General features: G+C 48.8%; 2 protein-coding genes and 1 long non-coding RNA gene across 6 annotated transcripts in view; 1 reads left to right on the plus strand and 2 right to left on the minus strand.

Annotated features, from left to right (window-relative positions):
- Window positions 1-11,246, minus strand: part of spns2 (SPNS lysolipid transporter 2, sphingosine-1-phosphate) — a 37,114-nt gene extending 25,868 nt beyond the window's left edge. The window contains exon 1 of the mRNA XM_088441313.1: window positions 10,789-11,246. Coding sequence (XP_088297439.1) covers window positions 10,789-11,023 — 235 coding nt within the window. The 5' untranslated portion in view covers window positions 11,024-11,246. The remainder of the gene's footprint in view (window positions 1-10,788) is intronic.
- A 4,151-nt stretch (window positions 11,247-15,397) lies between these two features.
- On the plus strand, window positions 15,398-17,049 carry LOC148408264 (uncharacterized). Its single transcript, XR_015868635.1, has 3 exons — window positions 15,398-15,425; window positions 15,762-15,850; window positions 16,353-17,049. It is a non-coding gene; the product is annotated as an uncharacterized LOC148408264 (long non-coding RNA).
- Window positions 17,050-17,331: 282 nt separating this feature from the next.
- Window positions 17,332-23,266, minus strand: spns3 (SPNS lysolipid transporter 3, sphingosine-1-phosphate (putative)). 4 transcript variants are annotated; one of them, XR_015868657.1, is made up of 12 exons: window positions 23,196-23,266; window positions 22,424-22,848; window positions 21,558-21,694; window positions 21,216-21,367; window positions 20,924-20,990; window positions 20,702-20,844; window positions 19,637-19,789; window positions 19,373-19,562; window positions 19,055-19,120; window positions 18,883-18,981; window positions 18,626-18,706; window positions 17,332-17,560 (listed from the first exon to the last, which is right to left on the minus strand). XR_015868657.1 is itself a non-coding variant. In XM_088441673.1 (12 exons), exons 2-12 carry the CDS (start codon window positions 22,806-22,808, stop codon window positions 17,505-17,507), a joined length of 1,620 nt encoding a protein of 539 aa, XP_088297799.1. In that variant the 5' UTR covers window positions 22,809-22,848; window positions 23,196-23,266; the 3' UTR covers window positions 17,332-17,504. The 4 variants fall into 4 exon arrangements, 3 of the variants coding, with proteins under 3 accessions (XP_088297799.1, XP_088297802.1, XP_088297801.1); XM_088441673.1 differs by having other exon boundaries at window positions 18,626-18,797; XM_088441676.1 differs by having other exon boundaries at window positions 18,876-18,981.
- Between the last annotated feature and the right edge of the window lie 47 nt (window positions 23,267-23,313).

Raw genomic sequence — 23,313 nt, forward strand, 5'->3', positions numbered from 1 at the left:
CATCTCGGCAAGCTCCCGTAGAGCCGATAAAAAAAAAAGGAAAAAAATCATTCAAGTCTTTCTCTCTGGTATTCGCGTCTGATTTATTCGATGAAGGCAGATAGCAAGAACTTTTGGAAGAAACGCAATAACGCTCTGTGATTCATTCCAAAATCAGAGCCATGATGCGGTCTTACAAAGACTAAGCCTTTCCCAAGCTGGCAGCGCAGTGCAGTTGCCATGGCGACGCTTGCTACGCAAAAAAGATAAAGGTCAAGTATTCGCAGAAGACTCGAACTGTCTTTTCTCCCCGATACTCCCCACTTTCCTGCTGTCAAAAGATGAAAAACGAAAATTCGCTTTTAATCTCGGCTCAAATATTCTGAGCAGAGTTTTGCATTTTCATTTTGATACATTGATATACAACCACCAGAGACAAGAAAGTGTCCTTAGTCATTTCTTTTCATTAACATTTGTAACCATTTACCTTCTGCTGTGAGATTTGCCAAATACTGTAATCCTCCAAATATTAGATGCACTTTTTCCCCAAAAACGAAGGCCAAAATCATGCGGCGCCTTCTAGAAATGGGAACTTAAAGATGCTTTTTTCTTTTTTATTCGACACTATTCAAGGAAGATGCATCCGTTTTGTTTGGTAACGGGCTTGGCGCCGGCTCACCAGATCGGCCCCTTTGGCGCTATCGCTGTTTGTGGCTGGCTACTTTGGATTGATGTGGTCAGATAAACTTGAGCTGCTTCAATCCAAGCGCAATTGTTTATCAAAAGTGGGTGTTTCTTCAAGTTGATCCGAGCGACCGCCCGCTCTCACATCTCCCTTTTCCAAGTCTTCCTTCCGCTCCTCAATTTGCCCTCCCATGCACATGCCAATCGGGTTATATGAAAAAGACCCTCCAGGTGACGCCGCCACGGCCTTCGGTCCCCCCTCCCCTACCTGCGCGCCCCCGGACCTCAGCTAGTGAGAAGGCCCTCCGGGACCTAGGAGGGGCATAGAATTCCACCTTGACCTTGCTTGTCAGTCACTCATCTTCCCTCCGGTGCATTCGCTTCACCCGAGCAGCCCTCCGCGTATTCGGCGAATGCGCCGCGATCTCCCGGACGAGCGGGCTAGCCGGCCCCCCGGACGTTTTATTGACGAGCCGTAGGTCGAGTCCGCGCCCGTGTCGCTTCGGCGCGCGGTCTCGCTCCAGCCCTCAAATACTGAACGCCCTGCGGCACCGCCGCCGAATCGAAGCTTTTGATTAGCGGAAGAAAACGGTGTTGAAAAAAGATCCCACGAATCAAAGGGGTGAAGCTGGCGAGTCGTTACGGAGATTTTGCCCCAGTTAAGCCGTCACAAACGTGGAGTATTAGAGCGAGGGCCGCCTAAGACAAATCAACCAAAAAAAACCACTGCCGATTCCCGAAGTAGATTGGAGGTCAGTACCGCGTTAGTCATATTGCTAATCAGATAGCTTCGGACTTAATGGCGCGGCTCTCCGGAGATAGATCATAGTTCACCGGCCGGATTATTTTAGGTGGAGTCGAGGCCCAAAATAGCTCATCCTCTCCGGGCTATGAAGAAATGCAAATCAAAAAAGAAGCCCGGCATGGGTGTCCCGTTTCCTCTGGCTTTCATATTATTTTTAGAGATTGAAATGTTTGTACCTTGATGAAAACCTTTGCACAGGCTCCCGATTAGTGGCCCGAATAGCTTCGTAAACGGGAACAAAGCACGGCTACTGTATACAATTACCTTTTGATGTATGGAATCCGTACATTGAATTAGCCCTTTGAAATAGATATCATACACGGGAGTAGTTGGAGGACGGGCGGGAGGGCAGTTGGAATCTTGCCGAGTGGAAATCCCTAATTTGGAGGAAAAGGCATTTCGGGCGTTGCCGCGTTCGGCTCTCAAAAGCCAAACCTTTGGGAAGAATTCATCCGCTCGTGCTCTGCGGCCTGGCGCGAAGGCAGCCCCGCGCTGTTCCTCGCACATCTGCGCTACATTTCCTTTCGGTGCGACGGAGGAAAGAATTGAAGCGAAGAAAAAAAAAAAGGAGAAAAATGGGGCCCGCTGCGGCCACGCGGCAAGGCGGGGAGAAGAGTGGGTCATACAGCGGGGCATATTTGCGGTCGGCGGCGGCCCGCTCCGTCCCTCCGAGCGCCCATCTCACGCTCGCGTCTAAACGGTCGTGGAACCCAGAACAAAGGCAAACAGGCGCTTTCTCCTTCCTCGGTTATTATGGCCCCAGCTTTGCTCTCCCGCTGCCTATTTTTACTGACTGGGCCATCACCCCCTTTGCCGGAATGGAAGCGGGGGGAGGATGGAGCCGCATAAACCGCCGCGCGCCAGAACCTGGCCACAATCGATGACTTCCAGCCACTGCTTCCACAAGGCTTACACAAGACAGACGGTCAAATTAGAGGAAAGAGGAGATGTAGTACGGAGATGTAAACACGGGCAGAAAAACTACCGGGTGACTCTCTTGGGTCATCTACTTTGTTATGTGTCTTGCCGCTCTTAATCCTTGTTTCATTATGTTACAAATGATGAAAATTCCTTTGGTTTTGCTGTTGATTATATCATAAAAGAATCCATGGGGGAAAAAGACTAGAGAGCTGAAGTTTCCATCTGATGATTAAAACATGTAACATTTGAAAACGCAACCTTTCTGACACTTCCACGTGACTGCAGCTGGAAATGTTATGGATAAAAATCATAAAAAACTAATTATTACAAAATTGGGAAAAAAAAATGCAACGCGCATAGTTTGGAAAGCGTGTGCACAAGGGTTACATTGGACGGCTATTCTCGCCTTCTTTTTAGCCTACTTTCTCTGGGCAGAAATCCAACGTGGACACCCACCGGTCTGCTGGGGTGCTAGTAGCTTAGCAGAACTTAGACAAAAGAGCAAAAAGCACTTTGTATTCAAAGGCTGCTGCTATTGCAGCGCTTGCGGAACGTTTGCGTGTCCTTTCCTCTCGCTCAAAAAAGGAGTCACAAAGACAGACTTTATGAGAGGGCGGAATAAGTGTCAGCGCCGCTTTGCACCGACTTTTGTATGAAGGTTCTGTCTGGAGTCACACTAGGCTCTGTACGGCGCAATCATGTCGCGGAGACGGTTTGGAACGTTACTATGCAAAAGCGTTGGGACGCGTCGGTCACTGCGCGGGACCGTTTTATTCCTCGACGGCTTGGAAAGACAGCTGAAAACGAATAGCTTGAGAATTGCAATGACTTTCAAAATGAGACTGTCCTTTGGTCTTTTATGGACCGTTCTTGATGGAGTGAGGTCCCAGAGTATTGCGTCACACCTGGAAGCCCGCTGCCCAGTGTTAAATTATGATGGAAGTTGCTGATATAGCTGTGTTCAGTCAGGTGGATCCACATTCCCGCCACGCCTCTTGCTTGGCGTCATGCTCGCACGCACGAGAAAGCGCCCGGAGCTCCGAGACACTAATTAACTCGCGTTTAATGAGATTTGTCCAGCCCTTTACGTTTGCGGCGATTCGATACCGTTTACGAACGTGTCAAAGAGTCGTTCCGGTTTTCGCAGTTTCTGACATCCGCATACAGTAAGTTTTTATTAACTGGAAGGAGTGGTTCAAATGTTTTTTCGCGTCTCATTAATCTCAACCTCTGGATTTTCAACCTCTACATGCTATCGCTACGCCGCTCGGATCAGTTTTTATTAATTGATATTCTTGCGGCGAGAACAAAGGTCAATCGCACCCTAAAATGGACACCGATTGGCTGCCGCTGTGTTTGGCGTAACCCGATAGGCTCCCGCCGCGGGTGGGAGGAAGACCTGGAAATGATGTCAGCCCGATGAACGATCAATTCCACGCCCCGGCCGGCGGCGCCTTTGATAAAGGTAGAGTGATTGGGAGTTTGCTTCGCACACAAACAGCTCAGTTTTAGGCCACCGCATCGAGGCAAAGCACCCAGGCACAATCAATGCCGGCAAGCCAACGCTAACGTCGCGAGCCACGGCAAAGCTCTTTGCCAAAGAGAGTTTGGGCAAGTCTTGGCTGGACACCGCGGACGCGTATTCCTTCTAATTATTTGAAGAAAGGAAATCCTATGTTTCACTCAATTCAATTTTTAAACGCATTCTTACGAAGATGTGTTTCTCTCTCTTCGTCTGGAAAAGGGCAAAACATATCATATATCATTTTAATAGGCTCAAAGCATCAAACGCAAAACGCGGCTTTGGTTTTTGGACGGCGTAGACTTGGAATGTCAGCATGTCTCCCTCGTGCGACGTCCGCAAAATAAGAACGCCGCTTCCACTCCGGTGCATCAAAAAGGATTCCCCACGGCCAGCCCGAACTACTACGTTTTGGTCATAAATAATAACATATCTGTCATTCCCATCTCATGTAATTTAACTAAGTGCAGACGTTTATTTTCATTCTAAAAATTCTGAGATAAATATGAGAGCGGAACATGTTATTACCGCGAGCAGACTTCCGTCTGGCTTTTCATCGAAAGGGCCCGCCCCGAAGCATTTCTGCCGACCGGGGAGCTGGCGCGGCGAGGCGAGGCGGGGCGGGGCGGGGCGAGGCGAGGCGGGGCGAGGCGAGCCGCCAAGACGTTCCGCTCCGGCGGCGCGTCGGCCTCTCGGGACCGGTCCTTTTGATCAAGCCCGGATGCCGCCGGGGTCGTCTTTCCCGGCCGCGTAAATGAGAGGCGCGTCCCATTACTTGCTCCGCATCCAACCCCAAATGTGTGTTTTTACTCACACTCGAGTCAAAAAACAGCGACCCCTTTCTGAATCCAAACTACATTATTCGCCAAGTTAGACGCGTCCGCAACCTCGTTCGGTCGGTTACGGCCCCCCTCGCTTCGTTCCGGCCTTTTGGGAGTCGGGTTTTGCGATTTTCTCACCTGAGGGAAGGTTGGAAAACGCGGCCCTCCCAAGTCCGGACGCTCGCCGTCTGTGGTGCGATTCTCTTAAAGGTCAAGCGCCAGGCCAAAGCCAAAAGCAGCCTTTGCGATTTCGGGCGAGGTTAAATCCCAGCCAGACCCGATCCGGCTTGTTTTCAACAGTGATGCGAAGAACCGGAATGCAGGGAGCCTACGTGAGCTATGAGCCGACAGCCATCTCTCCCGTGGCGTCCTTCCTCTGATCTTGCAGCAGGTAAACGGCACAATCCGGGTGAGATAATCAAGCGGGAAAGGCGCTTTCGAGACACCAGGAAGGTGTCATCTTTGCTTCCCACTCCAACATGCCTTCAAATGGAGAATTAACAGTGCCTTTTTTAGCTCAAAGCTGCGATCCCTCCACGCATGTGACGGAGGATGCAACGCCGGACCCACGTTATTTCCACGCGTCCTCCCATGACGACGGGCCGGGACTAACCCTAACCCTCGGCGTGTCAAAGATCAAGAGGCGGCGACTTGACAAGCTACCGGATGCGAAAAAGATAAGAACCGGCTAGGAGTTTTCAACTTGAATTGTTCCGACTTTAAAAGCGTTTGCAAAACTAGGAAAATAAAGGCAACGTGTATAGTTTGCGTAGTGTGTGCACAAGGGTTAAATCTGTTTTTTTGTATTTTTTTTCTTCCCAAACAGCAGAGAAAAAAGGGTGGAAGGCTATCTCAATAAACCATTCTCTTGTCCTTGTCAAATGTTTTGAATTGAACATGGCTTAAGTCAAAGGTGACTTTCCATGATTTCATTTCAAGTTCATGTCCACGGGTAACAACGTGAAAGCTGAGGCAGAGGCGAGTGTGGTGAAAATGTGAGGTGGCCACATAAAAGAATCTGGAGGAAGGCATGCCGTCTAATTCCATTGCTTACTATTACAGACGTCAGCTAAATTGGAGCCTTAAGAACACACTGACTGTTTTCTCACTGCGTAGCACGCTACCATATTGAAAGAAAGGGATTCCTAAAAGAAAATGTGGGAAACCGGTCGAAAAGTCCAACACGCCATGGTCTGGGGGGGAAAAAAAAAACATATATATGGGGCGATGCATCTGCCTGGCAACTGACGCACCAAGGAAGAAAGCGGTCACAACAGTGAATAGCCCGTGTGATGAAGTCATAAAAATGACAAATACTTGCGCGTAATAACAGCACAGCAACTGATATTACAAGAAAATGATCTCATTCCAAACAGCCGGACGTCAAATTTCAAAGAGCGGGGCAAGAACGTAGCAAGAGCCCGATTACTCGAGGCCCTTACATCCTATTCCTTCCCTCTGCCGGTACAAGCGTTGTAAACAAAGCCTTTCACGCCTTGCTGTAAAAGAAACGAAACGAGCGCAAAGCACAAGCAAGGCTCTGCGGCGACGTAACGGCTGAACGCGTTAAAAGCCCCCATGTCTACATTTATTCATTATTCTTTGATTCATTGCAGACACTGACGCTTTCCTCACTTCCCTCCTTTTCCAGCCAGCGTGGAACTGAAACTTTTTGCCTTCCCTGCGTTTTGAGCGCTTCCGCACCAGACTGTTGCGGCAAGTGACGTCAGAGAGGAAATCGCGTAGCGGCGAGGAAATACACGCCGCGTTTGCCCTGTAACTTCGATGACTGGAAATGGTGGCGAGTGACAGGTGTGAGCCGGTGCCCATTGCGGATGCTAAAGAATAAAGGGACTGAGGTACCAGGTCGGCAGACTCGCGCTATCGCCACGCCGTCGCTGCTGCGCGACAAAGTCGGCCGCCTTAAGAGGATTAGCGCCTCTTGTTCGTTTTTGTCCAAGATATAAGAAGTCGTACGGACAAAAAATCTCATACGTATATGCATACGTATGTATGAGGCCGACCCGGACCTTCGCTTTCAAACGTCGTTTCGCAAACGAGTTTTAAAAAGGACGAAGCCGTCAGTAAAAGTCGGGCCACTTCTCTCGGCTGATGTATACAACAGCATTATTTGATATCCTTTTCTCTTATTAAACCGCCTGCTATTTTGCTACTCAGTGTTGGATATGGTTCACTTTAACATTTCAGCGAAGTGTACACACGAGTGTAGCACAAGTTACCTTGTTGCTAAACTAGCAACTACCCGGCTGTAGGTGATGTCAGCTTGCACGTTTTTTGGTTGTTTTTGTCTAACGTAAAGCAGCTACATCACAAAAGCGCGCAAGCTGCCGTTGACCATTTGGACATCGACCTGCCTGTGATCATGTCTTTTGCAAAATTAGTTTGCGGGCCGGGAGGAACAAACCGACCAAGTCGGGTAAGTCCGCTTTGAAAACATGTTGACTGAAAAATCCGCCCGGAAGCCGTTCGCGCCGCTGTTTTCTTTCTTGCCATCAACATTGCAATGGCAGCCACAGAGACAGAATCCCCCCAAAACAGGATATAACCCTTACATACGGTATAACGTCACGCTAATGTGCTCATCGCGATCGCTAACGCTCAGCATAGGCAAATTCGGACAAGCCAAAAGCGGACAGCCGCTCGTCCAAGAAGAAGCGTTTTAGTTTGGGGGCCTTCCTGGAGTGACAGCTTGACATGCGCCACGCAAGCATTAATCTGCAGCGCCCCAGCACGCGATTATCCGGCAGCCCTGGAATGACCACTTTGCCCACCGCGAGGGGGGTGCGCGCGAGATAAAACAGATCAAGGTTGACTTAGCCATCAAGCAAATAACTTTAAGTGCCGAGCGTCTGCCTGCCACATCCTCATATTCCCCGAAAAACACCTAATCCCCTCTTGATGATAAGCTCTCGGGGCGTCTGCTGTGAGAGCGGCTCCGGGATTGAAGTTTTCAAATGGAATAAAATCGTCCACGCGCTCACCTTTCCGCTATTTTTTGAAGGTAAGATTGCATGTGCCCTTTTATACCTTCAACGGAAATTCCTTCTTACTTCCTGGAGAAAACAGCCGGGTATGACACGGCGCACGGCACGCTGCAGTCCCGTCTGCGTCACGCTTTGGGTCATAAAAAAAGAGGGTAGGGCACTGCGGCGCTCGTGGGCATTTACAACCTTCGGAAACCAAGAATCGCAAACGTCAGATCTTATTGGAACAAGAAAGAAAATGAATTTGGAGGGCTGAGCTCAAATCCAGGAGAGAATATCCTCCACCAAAATTGTTCATCGCTCCGTTGGTGGATAATACTCCGGAGAATTCTGCTTCATGTGTGCGCGCCTTTTTTGTTTTGGTCCCTCTGACGCTCGGCGAAAGCGGCAATCTGGAAGGGGGCCGGGCGCAATGTTCGCACGCTTGTCGCGAGACCCCCAAAAGAGCTTTTGGGGTTCGGGGCGGGGGGGGCGCCGCTTCAGCTTAGCGCTTCCGCTGCGGCGGCCCCCCTCCCTTTACAGCTCCCCGCTCTCATTGGTCCCCGGAGGGCTGCTCGGGTGTTGGGGGGGCCGTTTGCTTTCCGCGGGTGCTCACTCGCGCCTAGCTACCTGCTACTGTGTGAGGTCAGCAAGTAAAAGAGAAGTAGAAAGGAAGATGGAGTCAGCACTTTCAAAATCGGTTGAGTGCCTCGAAATCCGATCTCGCCGATTCTCCGAGCGAATGTATTCATTCGGCCCCAAAATCTGCTATGAATGAAACATCTCTATAAAACATCTCAGAAAGTTGGATCAATTGACCTCAATTTTGGGCCAGCCCCTTTTTCGACTCATATACAAATATAGACTTTTTTTTTCAACCCAACACTTAGAATTTCTTGGACTCTGAAGACAAATAACCCAATTATGGGTCACAAAAGACCACCCCAATATTTGGGTCAATTTGACCCCAATTTCTGGGTTCTTTAATCCAAACAACTTCATTTTTGAAGCCTTCTTGAACAAAATGAGCCATTTCGGGGGAGCGCTTGGTCTAAAACGCCCAGAAAATGTGATCGAATCGACGCAAATATGTTGTCGGCACCTATTTGATACATTTTATTTTATCTATGTTCTTTTTTTTTAGGGTTTCGCTTCAGTATCAGTAAAAAAAAAAAAATCAAAACGCAGATTATCTTCAGGTATTCAGCCGATGCTAATATTCTAATTAATTAACCCAACCTTGTGTAAGGGTCATCCTCAAAAAAAAAACCATTTTAGAAAAACAAGCCAACATTTCTCAACGTGTATTCAAAACAGAGGAATGGCAGCAGGATTTCCAAATGGCCTTTGCGATGCGGCTCGGGCCAGCAAGGGAGGAGCGAGAAAGCCTGGCAGAGAGATGAAGCGGACATCTTTTCTCTCCGAGGGTCCGACGCGCATCGTGGCCATACATAATGCAAAAGAGCCCCGCGCGGCGGTGGCGGGGACGCCACACCCGCGTCCGCCCCTCACGCATTCCGCATGGGCTCCTGTTTTTTTCACGGCGCGTCTGTGACTCCGTCCATTTTTCAGATGAAAAACCTTTGCCGGGCCCAAGGTGACGGCGAGATGCATCCGGGCCAATGTCGGGACTCGCCGACACCCTCTGAGGGCTCTGCCTCTCTAAAGCTGACAGACCGCGGGCGTGCGGAGTACACCTTGTTCCGTCCTTTTACTTGCTTGCTTTCTGTCCCAATTGCAAAATCCTGTTGGCCAGGAATCTCCACACATGGACTGTGTAGGTAACCTAGCCAGCTAGTAATGTATGCAAACAAGCAATTTAGAAGAAAAAAATCCAATTCCTGGAACCTGCTATAAGGTGATGTCATAGTTGGATTATGACCAGAACCGTTCATATCGCAGGTTGACATGTTTTTTTTTTTTCCTTTTCAAGTCAGACCAGTAAAAAAAATCATGGATTTTCATTCACGAATCGCGCCCATGTCTTTTGCAGGTTTACCCTGCTATTGTTATTGACATTTATCTCAAAGTGACTCTGTGTAAGATTTAGCTCACGGAAAAATACTCCCAGGGAGTATGTGTAATTTCGGGGCATTACGGTAAACGCGGCAATAAACACTCTCCTTCCAACTGTCCGTAGCTGTAACAACACTGCGACCTCTGGACCAGCGCCACCGCCCACGTAATATGATTCAATGATAACCAGACCTACGATTATATTTAAAACGCACCGTTGCTCGTTAAGAACACATTTATCAGTAAGTTTTCAAAATTTGCAATCGTTTAATGTAATCGTTTTCAACGAAAAACAGTCTAAATCTTACACGGTGCACTTTTAGTCAAACCGGACGCAAAAACTACATCGATTGTATGCATTTATTTTTTCAGCCATTATAAAAGAAAAAGAGGAACAAAAGTTCAATCCCCACTTCGCGGATTTCAGTTGCCGCAGGTATTTGGAGGAGCGTAATCGTCGCGATAAACAGGGCATCCTGTTTTACACTTCCTTGCATTCTTCGGCGCTGCAGCAATATTTTTAACTCATTCGCTGCCAGGAATTCAATGTCCGATGAAAGAATTGTATTCTACAATCACCAAGAAGATCTTTTTTACGTTTGCTCGACCGTAACGGCCGCGTCAAATAATCTTCACGCGAAGAGATTTCTAGTCGGGGAAGGGAGAAAGAAAGGACGTCACATGGCTTCATCAATATCGAACATCCTCCAGATCCATCTTAAACGTTCATCAAGCGTCATCGACGCGACACACGTGCGCCGTTGTGTGACTCGGCGGATCGATCTGCGGCGTATCGGTGATCGTGACCCGCTGTGGAGCATTTCCTTGATTCAATCAGCAAGAGCGTGGAAATAACACGGCAAGTGTACGTCCACCGCACGCGCAGCGGCGATCCCATTGTTCCGCCCGTCTGAGCTGATAAAGACGCTTCCAGCCAATTATCGAGCGGACAGTCCGTCCATCAACAAAAACAAAGGGGGAAAAGAAGAAGAAGGAAAGGAAAAAAAAAGATGCTCCGAATCTTTCACGCCGTGCCGAGGAACGAGAAGCTCTTACCGGCGACTGTGCATCTGTCCATGTAATTGAGGACGTTGCCGAAACTGAGGATGACAGCGGCGACGAGCGGCGAGCGGCACCGGAGAAGCGCGGCGTGGAATTTCTGCCCGGGTTTGCAGGCGTGGAGGTCCGGGTTGGATTTGAGAGCCGCCGGGCTCATGCTTCCGGACAGCGTGCGCACCTCGTCCGAATTGCCGCAGCCTTCCAGCTCGCATCCATCACCTTCCACGCACATTCTGCCGCAAAGTGACTCGGAGGGAAAGCAAAATCGACGATGACGAGGGAGGCCCGAAGCTGGAATTTCCCTGCTGGAATTTTTAGGCGCTGCCGAAGTGTTGTCGTGAAAGCTGGAGCGCAGGATGAGCTCGTCGCGGGATCATATTTTTCCACCAGTGTGTAGTGACTGAAAGCCAGCGCGCTCCTGAGTTGTCGTCTTATTTTTTTCCTCCTGTCAAGCGGGCGAGCGCAAGGGGTGTGGCCGAGGACTGGAAACCGCGCCCCTTTACGCCCTGCGGCCAATGAGGGAGGCGCACCTGATTGAGCTGCGGATGCCGGAGAAACTACCGCGGGAGCGTCCGTTGGGAAACGACTGAGGATGAGTGGCCGTGACTTCGCTTCATGAAGAATTCCACTTCATCGCCGTCACGCCTGCGGGACAGCAAATTCAAGGGAAATGGGGAGCTCGGGTTACAGCTTCTCCTTCGGGCTTGTTTTTATTATGCCCCTTTAGGGTTGGGGTTATATTTACTACCCCCCTTAGGGTTAGTCTTTACTAGGGGGCGAAAATCTTTATCTCGATTTTTGGGTCCACGATTTGGTCCGGAATCGATATTTGATCCTCGTCTACTCCGTTCTGCTTTGCAAGACAAACTGACAGAGACGTTCAAGTGTCTTTGTTTTTTTTTTCATTTATTACGTTTTGAGTTCCACAACAAGAGCGTGCGGCCCACAACTGCAACTCCTGAGACTTCAAAATAAAAGCATACTACAGCCATTGCATTGACATCCGTGTATGGATTCGGTGCGTTTGTTTTTTAAGGCGCTCGATAATGTTTGGTTGGTAATGTAACGTAATGTTTGCCGTCTCCTCCTTGGTGAGCGCGTCTGGCGTTGTTACGCAGAAACTGACAGGAAGCGAATGTGTTATATGAGTTTTTTTTTAAATTATTCTAATACAATCGATTTTGGGAATCGGGGTGGAAGAGTGGTTAACACTTACCGATCACACGATTCTGGCAGCGGTCCGCCAGTGTGGAGTTTGCGTGTTCTCCCCGTGCCCGCTTGGGTTTTCTCGGGCTACTCCGCAAAACACGCATGGTAGTTGCATTGAACGCTCCAAGTTGCCTTACGGCGTGTTTGTGAGTGCTTTTTCATGTACGCGTGCCCTGCGATTAGCTGGCAACCATTTGGGGGTGCGCCCAAAGACAATTGGGATAGGCTCCTCGTGAAGATGAGCAGCTAATAAAATAGCTGGATTTTAGGATATTTATTTCGCAGACGGCGGTCTCATGTGCAAAGCTTAGGAGGGAGCCCCGGGCGCTCTCCCTCTGCACCCCTGTTTCTCTTTCTCCGACACGTGTTTGATATGCTGCGCATGTCTGCGGGACCTTGCGTGTTTTCCCTTCAAACAGAACCACTCGGCCAAACGGGACCTAACATTGGCAGTTTTTTCTGGCTGCGCGAGTCAGCGCCGGCTGTCCTCAGCCTTCCTTCCTGTCTCCGACGCAGGATGGGAGATAACCCCACTAATCGCCGGGCCCGGCGGCTGCGAGGCGATAAGGCGGTCTTGCTGCATTCTGGACTGAAAATGCAAGCGACCTTTTAAAAACCCGCCGACGTGCCTTTCGGCTGAATTTTGTCGAGATGTGAATAGAGCTACGCCTTTGGCGGACAGATCAATGTGCGCGGTGCTGATAGGCCGTCGCGCTTCGAATGTTGCGCTTGTTCCTTCGGTGAGAGAACAAGCAGAGACATAACGAGAGGATCGGTATTCTGCAACGGGCCAACTTTGGACGAAAAACGGCAACGTGATTAGCCACGTCGTTTCCATTACTTGAAATAGAATCGTGACCGCAATCGTTTTGTGCAAAATATCACCGAGATGCGCTGAGCTATGGCAAATATTTGAGCGTCAAAAAAAGGAATTTCGAACGAGCGTCCGCAACGAGACCAGAAGAAATCTCGGTGAAACAATACAACGTGAGAAATGTTTCTATTGCTTTTCTGTCGTTTCAAGTGATTTTAAGCTTCGAATCTACCTGAAATCCTGTTTGCTCCAATATATTGCTCTAGAAAAATATATGCTTTGTATATTTTTCCATCTCCAGTAAGAATAACATGACATGATTGTTCCTTTGTTACTGAAGCCGGTCATATTAACAGCCAGTTTAATGTACACGTTTCCCTTTCCTGCGTTGGCGGAACAATCTTCGGACCCGACGTTCCGTTTTTCCAGGGAACACAATGTGCGCTGAAGATCCGGGACAGGCCAATGTATGGCCCGCACAAATATTTTCCTCACACTGATTCCACAGCCCCGCCCGCCCTTTTGACACATCAAACTCAGGCCGTTTGCGACGTTACAGCGCGGGAAGCTTTTTCCGAGCGCCGTTCATTTTGCGCGGGCCGCTCCGTTCAAAAGAGGCGAAGCTTTAGCCTCCTCCCCGTCTCGCTGTTAGCAAAGGGCTCGCCCCCCAATCCTTCCCGAAACATCGAAAGCAGCCGATTTCAAGTCGTCGACCTCCAGCGCGTTTGTTTTCAGGGACGGAGCCGTCCGGGCTTCCGTGGGCCCCGGGGCGCGCCCGCTTCCGTTTGGACCTTTTGTCATCCGACGTGCCCTCCCGACCCCTGCGTTGCCCGTGCCTGGCCGGAGCTGACGGGGGAGCGACCGCGCCCCCGCTGTTTTGTAGCTCACCGGGGTGAAGCGGTGGAGCAGCCGGGAGCACGGCAGCTGATCTTGGCCTGCTTTTCCACAGCATCTAAAAGCAGCCAAAATGTGAAAAATGCAGCGTGTGTAGTGTATGACGGCAAGACACACGACCCCCACAAAATATTCAAATGTAGCGACGGTATTGAGTATTCAGTGCAAGGGCTGATACTTCTTGGTGGATTACATGGACTCCGACCGCAGTTCCTGAACGGTTGAGGTTCATATCTTCTTCAGGCGGTACTTGACATGCCTTTTTCTCAAGGCTTTCAACCTAGCATCCTTCACTCGGCGGCTTTTGAGGTTCCTCCAGGGATTGCGCCCCTTCTTTTTTTTCTCACACAAAGGCCTGTTTGTTAGTGCTGAAAATCTCCTCTTTATTTGACTCGTTATCGTGACGGTAAAGGACGTACGCAACAGAATTGAACAGGCGGCGAGGCCAGATCCGTGTGGCGGCGCAGCTTTTATTTATAGTCTTCATGGGTCTCGGTAATTACCACATTGCCTTTGGGTTCCGTCCGTGAATGGACTCCCTCCGGCCCAGCGGCCAGCAGGCCTCTGGTGGAGGAATGCTAAATACATAGGGGCGGACGGCATGCGCCATTGTAGAGCCGACCGCAATGTTGGCAGTCGTTTGTGTCGACGGTGTGACACTCGGATGATCTCGAGCTATTTGGAAAACGTCGGTAAGAAGCACAAATGTGTGAATTGGGGGGAGGGGTGAAGAAGTGAGACATAGTTATCTTCTAGCGCCCGCTTTTCTCACCATTTGTCGCCTCTCAAACCCCATTCTGTGCGGCTGCATTTACAACAAAGCTTTTCATCGTGCTATGAATGATTTAAGCTGGAGGTTCTGAGTAAAACGTTGGAAGAACCGCGAGCTCTCGAGCTACAGCGTCAATCTATCGTCCTAGCTTCTTTCTGTGGTTTGTGACGCTTGGAAGGCTCAAGCCCTCCAGCAATTGGAGTACCTTCGATTTAAAAAAAAAAAAAAAAGTTTCCTTGACCCGGATATAATATAGTGAGGTGAATGGCTTGCGACGCTTTTATTTTGAAGTTGTTCTGACAGCGTGCCACCACTTAACAGCGTGCCGCCACTTAACAGCGTGCCGCCACTTAACAGCGTGACTAGTCGTTGATCTAGCATGAATTTGCTACTAGCTAGCTCAAGTGCTCTATATAGGCTGGCGTAAATAACCCTGCACATTTTGACGCCAACAACTTGACAAAGTTGCTGTTCCACCTGAGGTTTTTTTCAAACGAACCAAAATGCCACGTTTTTTTGCCTTTGCTAAGTCTTTTGTTTTGGCCATTTGCTTTGGAGGCCATCATAGATGCTAAGTGAGTTGAATTCATTGTGTATTTTCTGCGCCGCCCATTGCAAACAATGCCCTTTTTTAATAAAGGGGAAATTCGTACGGCTTTATCGAGGAGTCGCCGGGACGTTCGACAGAATGTTCGCTCGTTAAAATAATGGTTAGTCGGAGCCCCAAGAGAGAAGTAGACATATCTGATGTAAAAGGCCACGCTGGGGGTGGAGGAGGGCTCTTCCTAAATGATGTCATGTCACCGCAGCAGTGTCCCGGCGATAAGCGAATAGTGCAACTTCATACGCACAAACGTTTGCTTTCTCTTATCTCCGTTCCCTTTCAAGAAAAGGGAGGAAAAATACGGAAACGGAGCGGGTAACTTATTGCGGTCTTCTGTTACTGTAAGTGAACGTGCCGCCTAATGGGCCCGCATTCCAAAGTGTTTTCGTGTCCAAACGCCGCCCGTCCTTGAGTAAACACCGACTGCATCCGTTCCCCCTCATCGATCGAGCCGGACAATTTATTAGCCATTGTGACGGTTTCCTGTGCTGCCCGCGCTCGACGGGGGAAACTGAGAGCTATGCGGATAAAGTGCTCAGAAACATGGCGCACAATGCCCATTGTCTTTTAATTGCGGGTCACGCTCTTGCCTCTTCCAAATGTTTTCCACATACCTTTTAGCGTGCGTGTTTGTGTTTTTTGTACATACCTGTCTGCCCTCCGTTTTATTTCCCCAGCATAGCGGTGACGAAACGTGCAATGCTTGGAAAATGACAAGTTCAGGGCCAAAACTTGGGGAAAAAACAGGATGCGCTGCGGCTTGCCGGTAAGCAGTTACGCTTTCCACCATTGTTTGACCGTCGACATTTTATCGTACGCTTCCGGCGGCCGCTTTGACAGGTTCCGTCTGACAGTCGGCTTCCTCCTCTTATGATTTCTTAGCCAGGAAATATCGATTTTTGATGAAAATTCCTAATTGATTCTTTGGAGGACCGGGGGTGTCCAAAGTGGGCCACTTAGTGCTTTAATTCTTCAAACATGCTCAGATCTAACAAGCAAGAGATTCCAAAATATCACATTCTACTTCAGTTGGTAAACGGCTACAAAACAGCTTTGTGGGGTGTCCAAAGCCGGTCCCGGAGAGCCGGTAGCCTACCCCGCATCCTGCAAATGATCAGCTCTTCAGCTGAAAAAGAAAGGTCGGGCCGCGAACGGCCACCCGGGGCCTCGGTTTGGATACCCCTGACGTAAGTCCATCCTTATTTGTCTTTTCGTTTAATAAATGGTGACAGGAGCGTTCCTATCCTGAGGTTTTTCTCTCGTGACAGAAAACAATAGTGTCGCGTTGCTGTCAGGAAAAGCCAGGGGACACCACAGACCGCTGCTGGAGCTGTCTGAATTGTTTACAGTCTGATTGACATGCCACTGTCCTACGCAGAAATGCAAAATGTCTTTTTTTTTTTTTTTTTGCTGATCGATCCGGAAGAAATCATTTTCAAAGCCAGGCTGATTGTTCTTGTATCACATCTGTTCACTGCTGCGAAATAATTATATTTAATGGAGCAGCTCAAAACACACATGGGGTCGTTGAGCAACGAGGCAGAAGAGCGTCGATCATCTGCTTGTTTTGTTTTGTTTTGTTTTGAACATTGAGGTAACAGCACCATCTAGCGGACGCTCGAATTACGCACCGTTTCTAATGATTGGGGAGATTTTGGAATCCGTTATCGACTCCATAATGGTCCGGCCCGATGGACATTTAGTCCTCATTTAAGGGTCACTGTTGCTTCTGTTCTTTTTCTTCGCGCTCAGCGTTTTCTTACCAAGGGATGGGATTTTCACAATTTGACGAGTGTCAGCAGAAACGTGAAGGTGTCATTTAGATAGTGAAGACCAGATGTGATGATGCTGTAGAAATAAATGGGATCGTATGAAATTGTCATGTCAGCTTATCATTGCAAGATTCCCCGTGGAAAATAATTAGGTTTAATTGCCATATTTCGTTTATAGATGAAAATTCCAATATCCTAGGGAAAATCCCACGAGGTGCATATTAAGTGAGGGTTTCTCGAGTTGATATCAGTGCCCGATATCGAGCAGGTATCAGCCGAATAAACGGTGTTGGACTATGTCGGGCTACATCCAGAATCTCTGATATAAGTGCTCAGGGCTCTTTTCATTTATTTCGTATTTATTTCATTAAATATATCCATGGGATAGTTCTCCGAGCTGCAATATCAGATTCGGAAGTGAAAAGGTTGCCTTCAGCCGTATTGCCGCACAATAAAAGATTCAAAGAACAAGAAAGTGACTCCAATTGTCTTCTTGTTTAATTTGAAATTTAAAAAAAAAAATCCAGCTATGAGTCTGTATCACAGCCAGTGTTATGCAACAAGTCCCAACCCGGAAAGAAAACATTTCGCCACACTCGTAGCATTTGATGAAATGAACACGATCTGCTTTTGTCAGCGTTACACCATTTAGGCGTTGTTCATCTCCACACTGGGTTCTGGGGTGGGGCCTTGCCGGGGGATATCTAGACACAAGGAAGAAATGAACACACAGTGGAAATGTGCGACAAACGACATTGACGTGCACGAAGCGGCCGAGTCTCCCTCGCACACCGCAAACAATGGCACGCACCACAAACAATGGAAATGATTGGAATGTTGTCAATGCGGGTCCGATCTTGGGTGACAATGAGCCATTTATCGGGTTAAGACCATTTCTGACCGGGCCAGTTGTTGAGTCCGTGGAGGATTTTGATTTTAATTGTTGTTGTTTTTTGGGGTTTTTTTTTTGCGTTGGGGGCGTCATCGTGTCAATCCGGTCAAAATGTGTTCAACAACAAGTTAGATCAGATCATGTGCATTCGGATTTAATGGGATGTTTTACAAATACACCTGAATGCCAAATTACAACAATTGTATGATCGTTAATGCTGCTTTTTAAATGGCTCAGCAGTCATTGTATTGTTGAAAACCTTTTAAGATTTGTTTTTTATTCTATTACTGCCTATATTAGGAAAATGTTGTTTTAGATGTAGTTGTATTTGCTTTCCATACCAGTCCTTAAACCCGGCAATTCAAAAGCAATCATGTCAAATCTACGGTGGAAAACACACTGCAACCAGCTAAACGATACAAACACAAGATTGGGACATGCAAAAAAGCTACTGCAAAAAAAAAAAAACATGCAAACATTAGAAAACACAACAAAAAATGCAATAAATAACAGGAAATGGGAGCAAACTTACAACAAAACGTACAAAAACACACAAAGCCGGATTGATCAGCCGCAACCAAAAATTGCAAATGTAAAAAAAATAACAACATCAAAAAGGATGCACTCACAAAAAGTAAATGGAAGCAAACTTACATTCAAACAAATCCCCCACCAAATGAAAACAGCCACAGCTGAAAATAAGCTGCAAGTTGACAACGGGAATGACACCGCTAGTGGGCGCGGCCAAATCGCATTTGAATATAAATGCCCGCCTGGCCTTCCGCAGTAATTGTTGCCGCAGCAGTTGGGATAGTAGCGGCGTGGCCGTAATCGCACAGTACAGCAGCACGGCGCTCGCTTTCAATGGCGTACACACCTTCAACTAGCTGCCGGGCTGCCATTCGGTCGTCGCTGATGTAAAGCGCGGTCATGAGGAAGAAAACGCCACCGATGATGCCTACAAAAGGGCAAATCAAGAAGCTGTACTGAAGACTGGGGAAGCTCCAGTCGGCGGACGGGGGCTTGGACTTCTGGATCGCGTCCGATATCTAGTGGGAAATGGCCCGTTTGACTTGACGCGTTGATCAAACGGAAGAGGAAAAACCCCCAAAAGCTTGCGTGCTCACGACTCACTATCCCTATGAGATAAGGACTTCCAGCATCCCCCAGAAGATGGCAGACCGTAATCTGGAGGGCTTCGGCCGTGGCCCTTCTGGAGGCCACGACAACATACTGCGGCAAAGAGAAGGCTTCATGTGACTCGGAGTTTGCTTCCCGCGCGTCCCCTTTGTACTTTTGCGCTTACCAGGAGCATATCGGCCAGAAGGGACCAGTTGAGCGATAGCAGCACCTCAGCTAGGAAGACGAAGACCTAAAGTCAGATATCGGATACAGTTACTGCAAAATATGCAAAGGTGAATGTATGAAATCCTGAGAGAAAATACGCTATATTTGTCTGAGCACTGCTTCTTTTTGACTCAAAAAAAGTTTTTGTGTAAGATGGACAGAATTCGGTTTTGTTTACAACGTAAGCGGTTTTGTTGGTGTTTGTTGTTACAACAAACACTTGACTGTCATTCCAAGACTTCTGGAAGGCAAAAGAAAGAAGAGACCCCAGCCTTACGTAAGTGGCCGGGATGTTTGCCGTAGCCGCAAAGATGCTGATGAAGAGGCACGGCACTGATCCTAACATGCCTCCGGCACAGATGAGCGGATCCGCATTGGGCACTTTCTCCCGCAGGCACCTGGCCAGAGCCGTGCCGACGCACACGCCCAGAATGCCCGACACCACTGTGATGGCGCCGAAGATAAAACTGTACCGGGAGCGGAGGAAGACTATCGGGAAAGGAAAGCCGGCGGGCGGGGAGCGATGCGCGCCGCGGCGCACCTGTCGATGGACTGGCAGGACCCTTCGGCGCATGGCGGACGGAGGCCCTGAGACGCCTGGGCTCTGAACAGAAACGTGGGCATCCAGAAGGCCAAGGCTCCAGTCAGGAAAGCCATTGCTGTCACTCCCAGGCTTGACCAAACGTAACTTTTGCTTGGGAGAAAATGGGGGGGGGGGGGGGGCGAAGGTTAAAAAGTCTCATGGCTGTATCTGGCCCAATTTTGGGGGCGCTCAAGCACCCCCACATTGAATACTAGCTTCTCTTTTCTCAGACTCTACGACTCTGTCGCTAAACAACACTCATTTTGAGGTTGTTATCTGGGCGTCGGCTAACGCTTTTTTCCAGCTAGCAAAGGTTTCACGTGTTCGGAGGCATCTTCGCGCTCCTCCTTTTGAATTGGGACGGGAGAAGCTAGCCCCGTCCGTTTTGATACTAGCCTGGGAAACGTGTCGCATTCATCTACCTTTGGGTAACTTACCAACATTCTATTATCATTTCCAGTCGCCAGTGTTGCAAAATGTCGCGGCTTATGTCATTAGCTAGTTTGCGTCAATAGCTCGGAGTCAGCTCACGCGTTTTTTTCTAGCTAGCAAATGCTTCAGGTGGTCGTAGACGGCGCCGCTGTTGAATTGGAATGGGGGAAGCCAGCTCTCCTGTGCATTTCATTGTTCAAGCCAGACTTACTAGTTAGACGTCCGCGACAAAGAAAGCAGTCAGCCTTCCCTTTCGCGCAAGAGGGAATCGACACGCAGTTAAACGTCCTCCCATTCGAACCGGGGGGCAAACATTGCGAGTGTCTGCGAGGGTCGCAAACGTTCATCAAATTGTTGCCAAGAGTTTTACTGTTTGCTCTTGTCGCGAGATAAGATACGAGCACCGCGGGAGAACCTTTTCAAACTGGAACAAACCCTGACAAGGCGAAAAGAGCCGCTTCCTTCGCTGACCCTTGCCACCACCCTCCACTCCCGAAGATAGGGACTTCCATTGATCTCGCTCGGCCGGGGCCGGGGCCGGAGCCTGAGCCGACTTCGGTATTTAGGTCGGCGTCGCACGTGATCTCCTACTTTTTCAGAAGATACTTGACGTCCTCCAGATAAGAGCTTCGATTGTCGACATGATGACGGCGGTGTTCCGCTACACCCCTAGGTGGGTTCGGGCATAAGAGCACCACTAAGATCAGCCCAACGAGACCGAAAATGGGAGTTATCTGTGAACACAGTAAAGCGACGTGTCATTGTCTGTCCTCCGTTGATGTTTTCAGTCGGAGTTTTGAAGGACGCTCTCACCCTGAGAGACCAATGCCAGTCACCGGTAAGGCTCGCTATCGACGCCCCCGTTATATAGCCGAGACCGCTGGGGACACACACAAGGCATTTTAAGGAGGATCACATCGCGCATCAGACTCCAATCCTATGAAGGTAAGGGAACGAAGTCCATCAAGTCGGGTAAGTCCCGTTTAAAAATGGGTCGGCCAAAATTCCGCGCCGCCGAGTTCCGCCGGAACTACACGGACGCAGACCTCCTCGCAGATACCCGGCAGGGGAGAAAGGCAAGGAATGTCGCGCAAAACTAACTTGCCTCCCGACAGGGATGAAGATGTAGAAAGCGGCGATCATGATGGTCCGTCGTCCCCCGGAGAAAAGATCCCCGATAATGGTGGGAGCGATAGTGGAGTAACTGGCCTCGCCTATCCCCACCAGGCCTCGCAACAGCACCAGAAGCCAAAAGTACTGGAGGGATGAGGGCAACATGATCAGTATTAAGTCTGGTATGCTGTTACATAACAATGAGTATCCATTTGTTTCCGCAACTTCCCTTTCAAAAAAAAAAAATCGCTGGTAACAAATGATGAAGTCGACATTGAAGTGTTGCCCAAGTTCTCCAAGTGTGGCTGTGGGAGCACATCTGTTTTGCGCTTACCGACTTTGAAACAAAAGAGCTGCCAGTCGCAGTTATCAGCCACACGCTCAAGCCAACGGCCATGATGTGCACTCGATTGTAGCGGTCGCCGAGGTAACCGAAGAACGGGGCCGTCAGTAGGAAGCTGCAGATAAAAACTGCCATAAAAAACAGCGGGTCTTAAGCTTACTTCAATCGTAATAAGTTTAAAAAATGACTTTGGTGTCATGCCGTCTGATATCTACTCAACTACGTTTGTAATGGCGTGTCTAGACGCATTTTATTCGGCAACTCCCGAGGATAGTAGGTCGTGTAACAGAAAAATCAACAATAGTCAACACCTGTCTAAAACTTTTGGAAAACAACAAAGACAGTTTGGGAATTTGTTGCTTCACGCCCCAATCAATTTGCTCTCGATATGAAAAGAAAGCCATCCTGTCCTGTAAGCATTTCATTTGATTTGCTGATATTTGTGTGCACTCTTAAAGAAAAAACAAAAGAGTCGGGTCAAAAATAACCTAATTACGGTAGCGATACGTTGCTACATGTTCCAATGAACTTGCTCTTCTTTCGAAAAGAAGGCCATACTGTTCCCGTTATGTCATTACGGAGGATTAAATCGTCTGGAGGTTGTCTTGTGGTTCCTGGGTTTTTTTTTTTTCTTCTTCTTCTTTGAACCCAGAATTGGGTTATTTTTGACCAAACAGCTTTCAGAGTGTCACTTTGAATGCCGCCAGACCATCAGCATAGCACAAGCTGGTGCAATGGCAAACAGTATGTTCTTGCAAGGGAGTTGCAGCACTTCCTCGTGAAGCAACACAGGGTGGAGTGAGACACTTTCAAAACATTCACTTGATTAGCCATCTTCAAAAATGTTATGACTTCACCTGTCTGCAGAAGTCCAGCCGTACTGTCGCTTATATCAAAGAATGCCTGTATGTTGAGAAGTACACCTACATTCGATGCGAGAAAAAGGTTACTTGCAATTCCGCCCGTCGGCGACAGTTTAGGGGGGAGCGCCGCGGCACCTGCGATGGTGTATCGCTCCATGTAGTTGAGCAAGTTGACATAGCAGAGCACGGCCACGGCCAGGTGGGCCCGTCGAGGCGATATCGCGGATCGCTCGTCCGCTTTGGGCGTAAGTGAGGACAGACTGTTCACGAAGGAGCCGTAGTGCGGACCGGAGCCGGAACCCAGACTCGGCCGAGGCGGCGGCGCATCTCGGAGGGCCGGCCCGTTGGCTTCCATGGGGGTCGACGGGTTGGCTTCCATGGGGCTCTCCCCTCACCTGGACTGAGGGGAGGGTCGTTTCCTACAGTTTCAGAGGAATCCAATGCCGCTTTCAGCAAACGCGCGGAACTTCTTTTAGTCAAATGAAAACAGAGGATGGACTGGTTTTGTCATGAATAAGGAATATTACAATTATTATACAATGTATTCACATTTCTCGCAGGCCTGCCTGCTTTGAAAGCCATTCGTGGCAAAAGAGTTACACAAATGTGCTGAAACTACATGACAGGAAAAGAAAAAGAAAAGAAAAAGTCAGCTCAATAGCATCGGTTGCTCATCTCTAATTTTTAGAAAGGAACATCTGCCTCTCCAAATACTTTGTTACCGACAATGAAGGCTATTTTGACCCTTTAAACGGATGGGACATACTTGTTGTTGATCTCCTTCACTCCATGGTAGCAGCGGTCGGATTACAGCGGAGCTTTCTGTGTATCTTGGAGGCATGAGGAAACCACATGAAGCCCCATGCTCTTATATTGAGTTAGTG

The sequence above is a fragment of the Hippichthys cyanospilos genome, chromosome 18, assembly GCF_059441005.1.
Source record: "Hippichthys cyanospilos isolate Australia breed blue-spotted pipefish chromosome 18, RoL_Hcya_1.0, whole genome shotgun sequence".
NCBI lineage: Eukaryota > Metazoa > Chordata > Actinopteri > Syngnathiformes > Syngnathidae > Hippichthys > Hippichthys cyanospilos.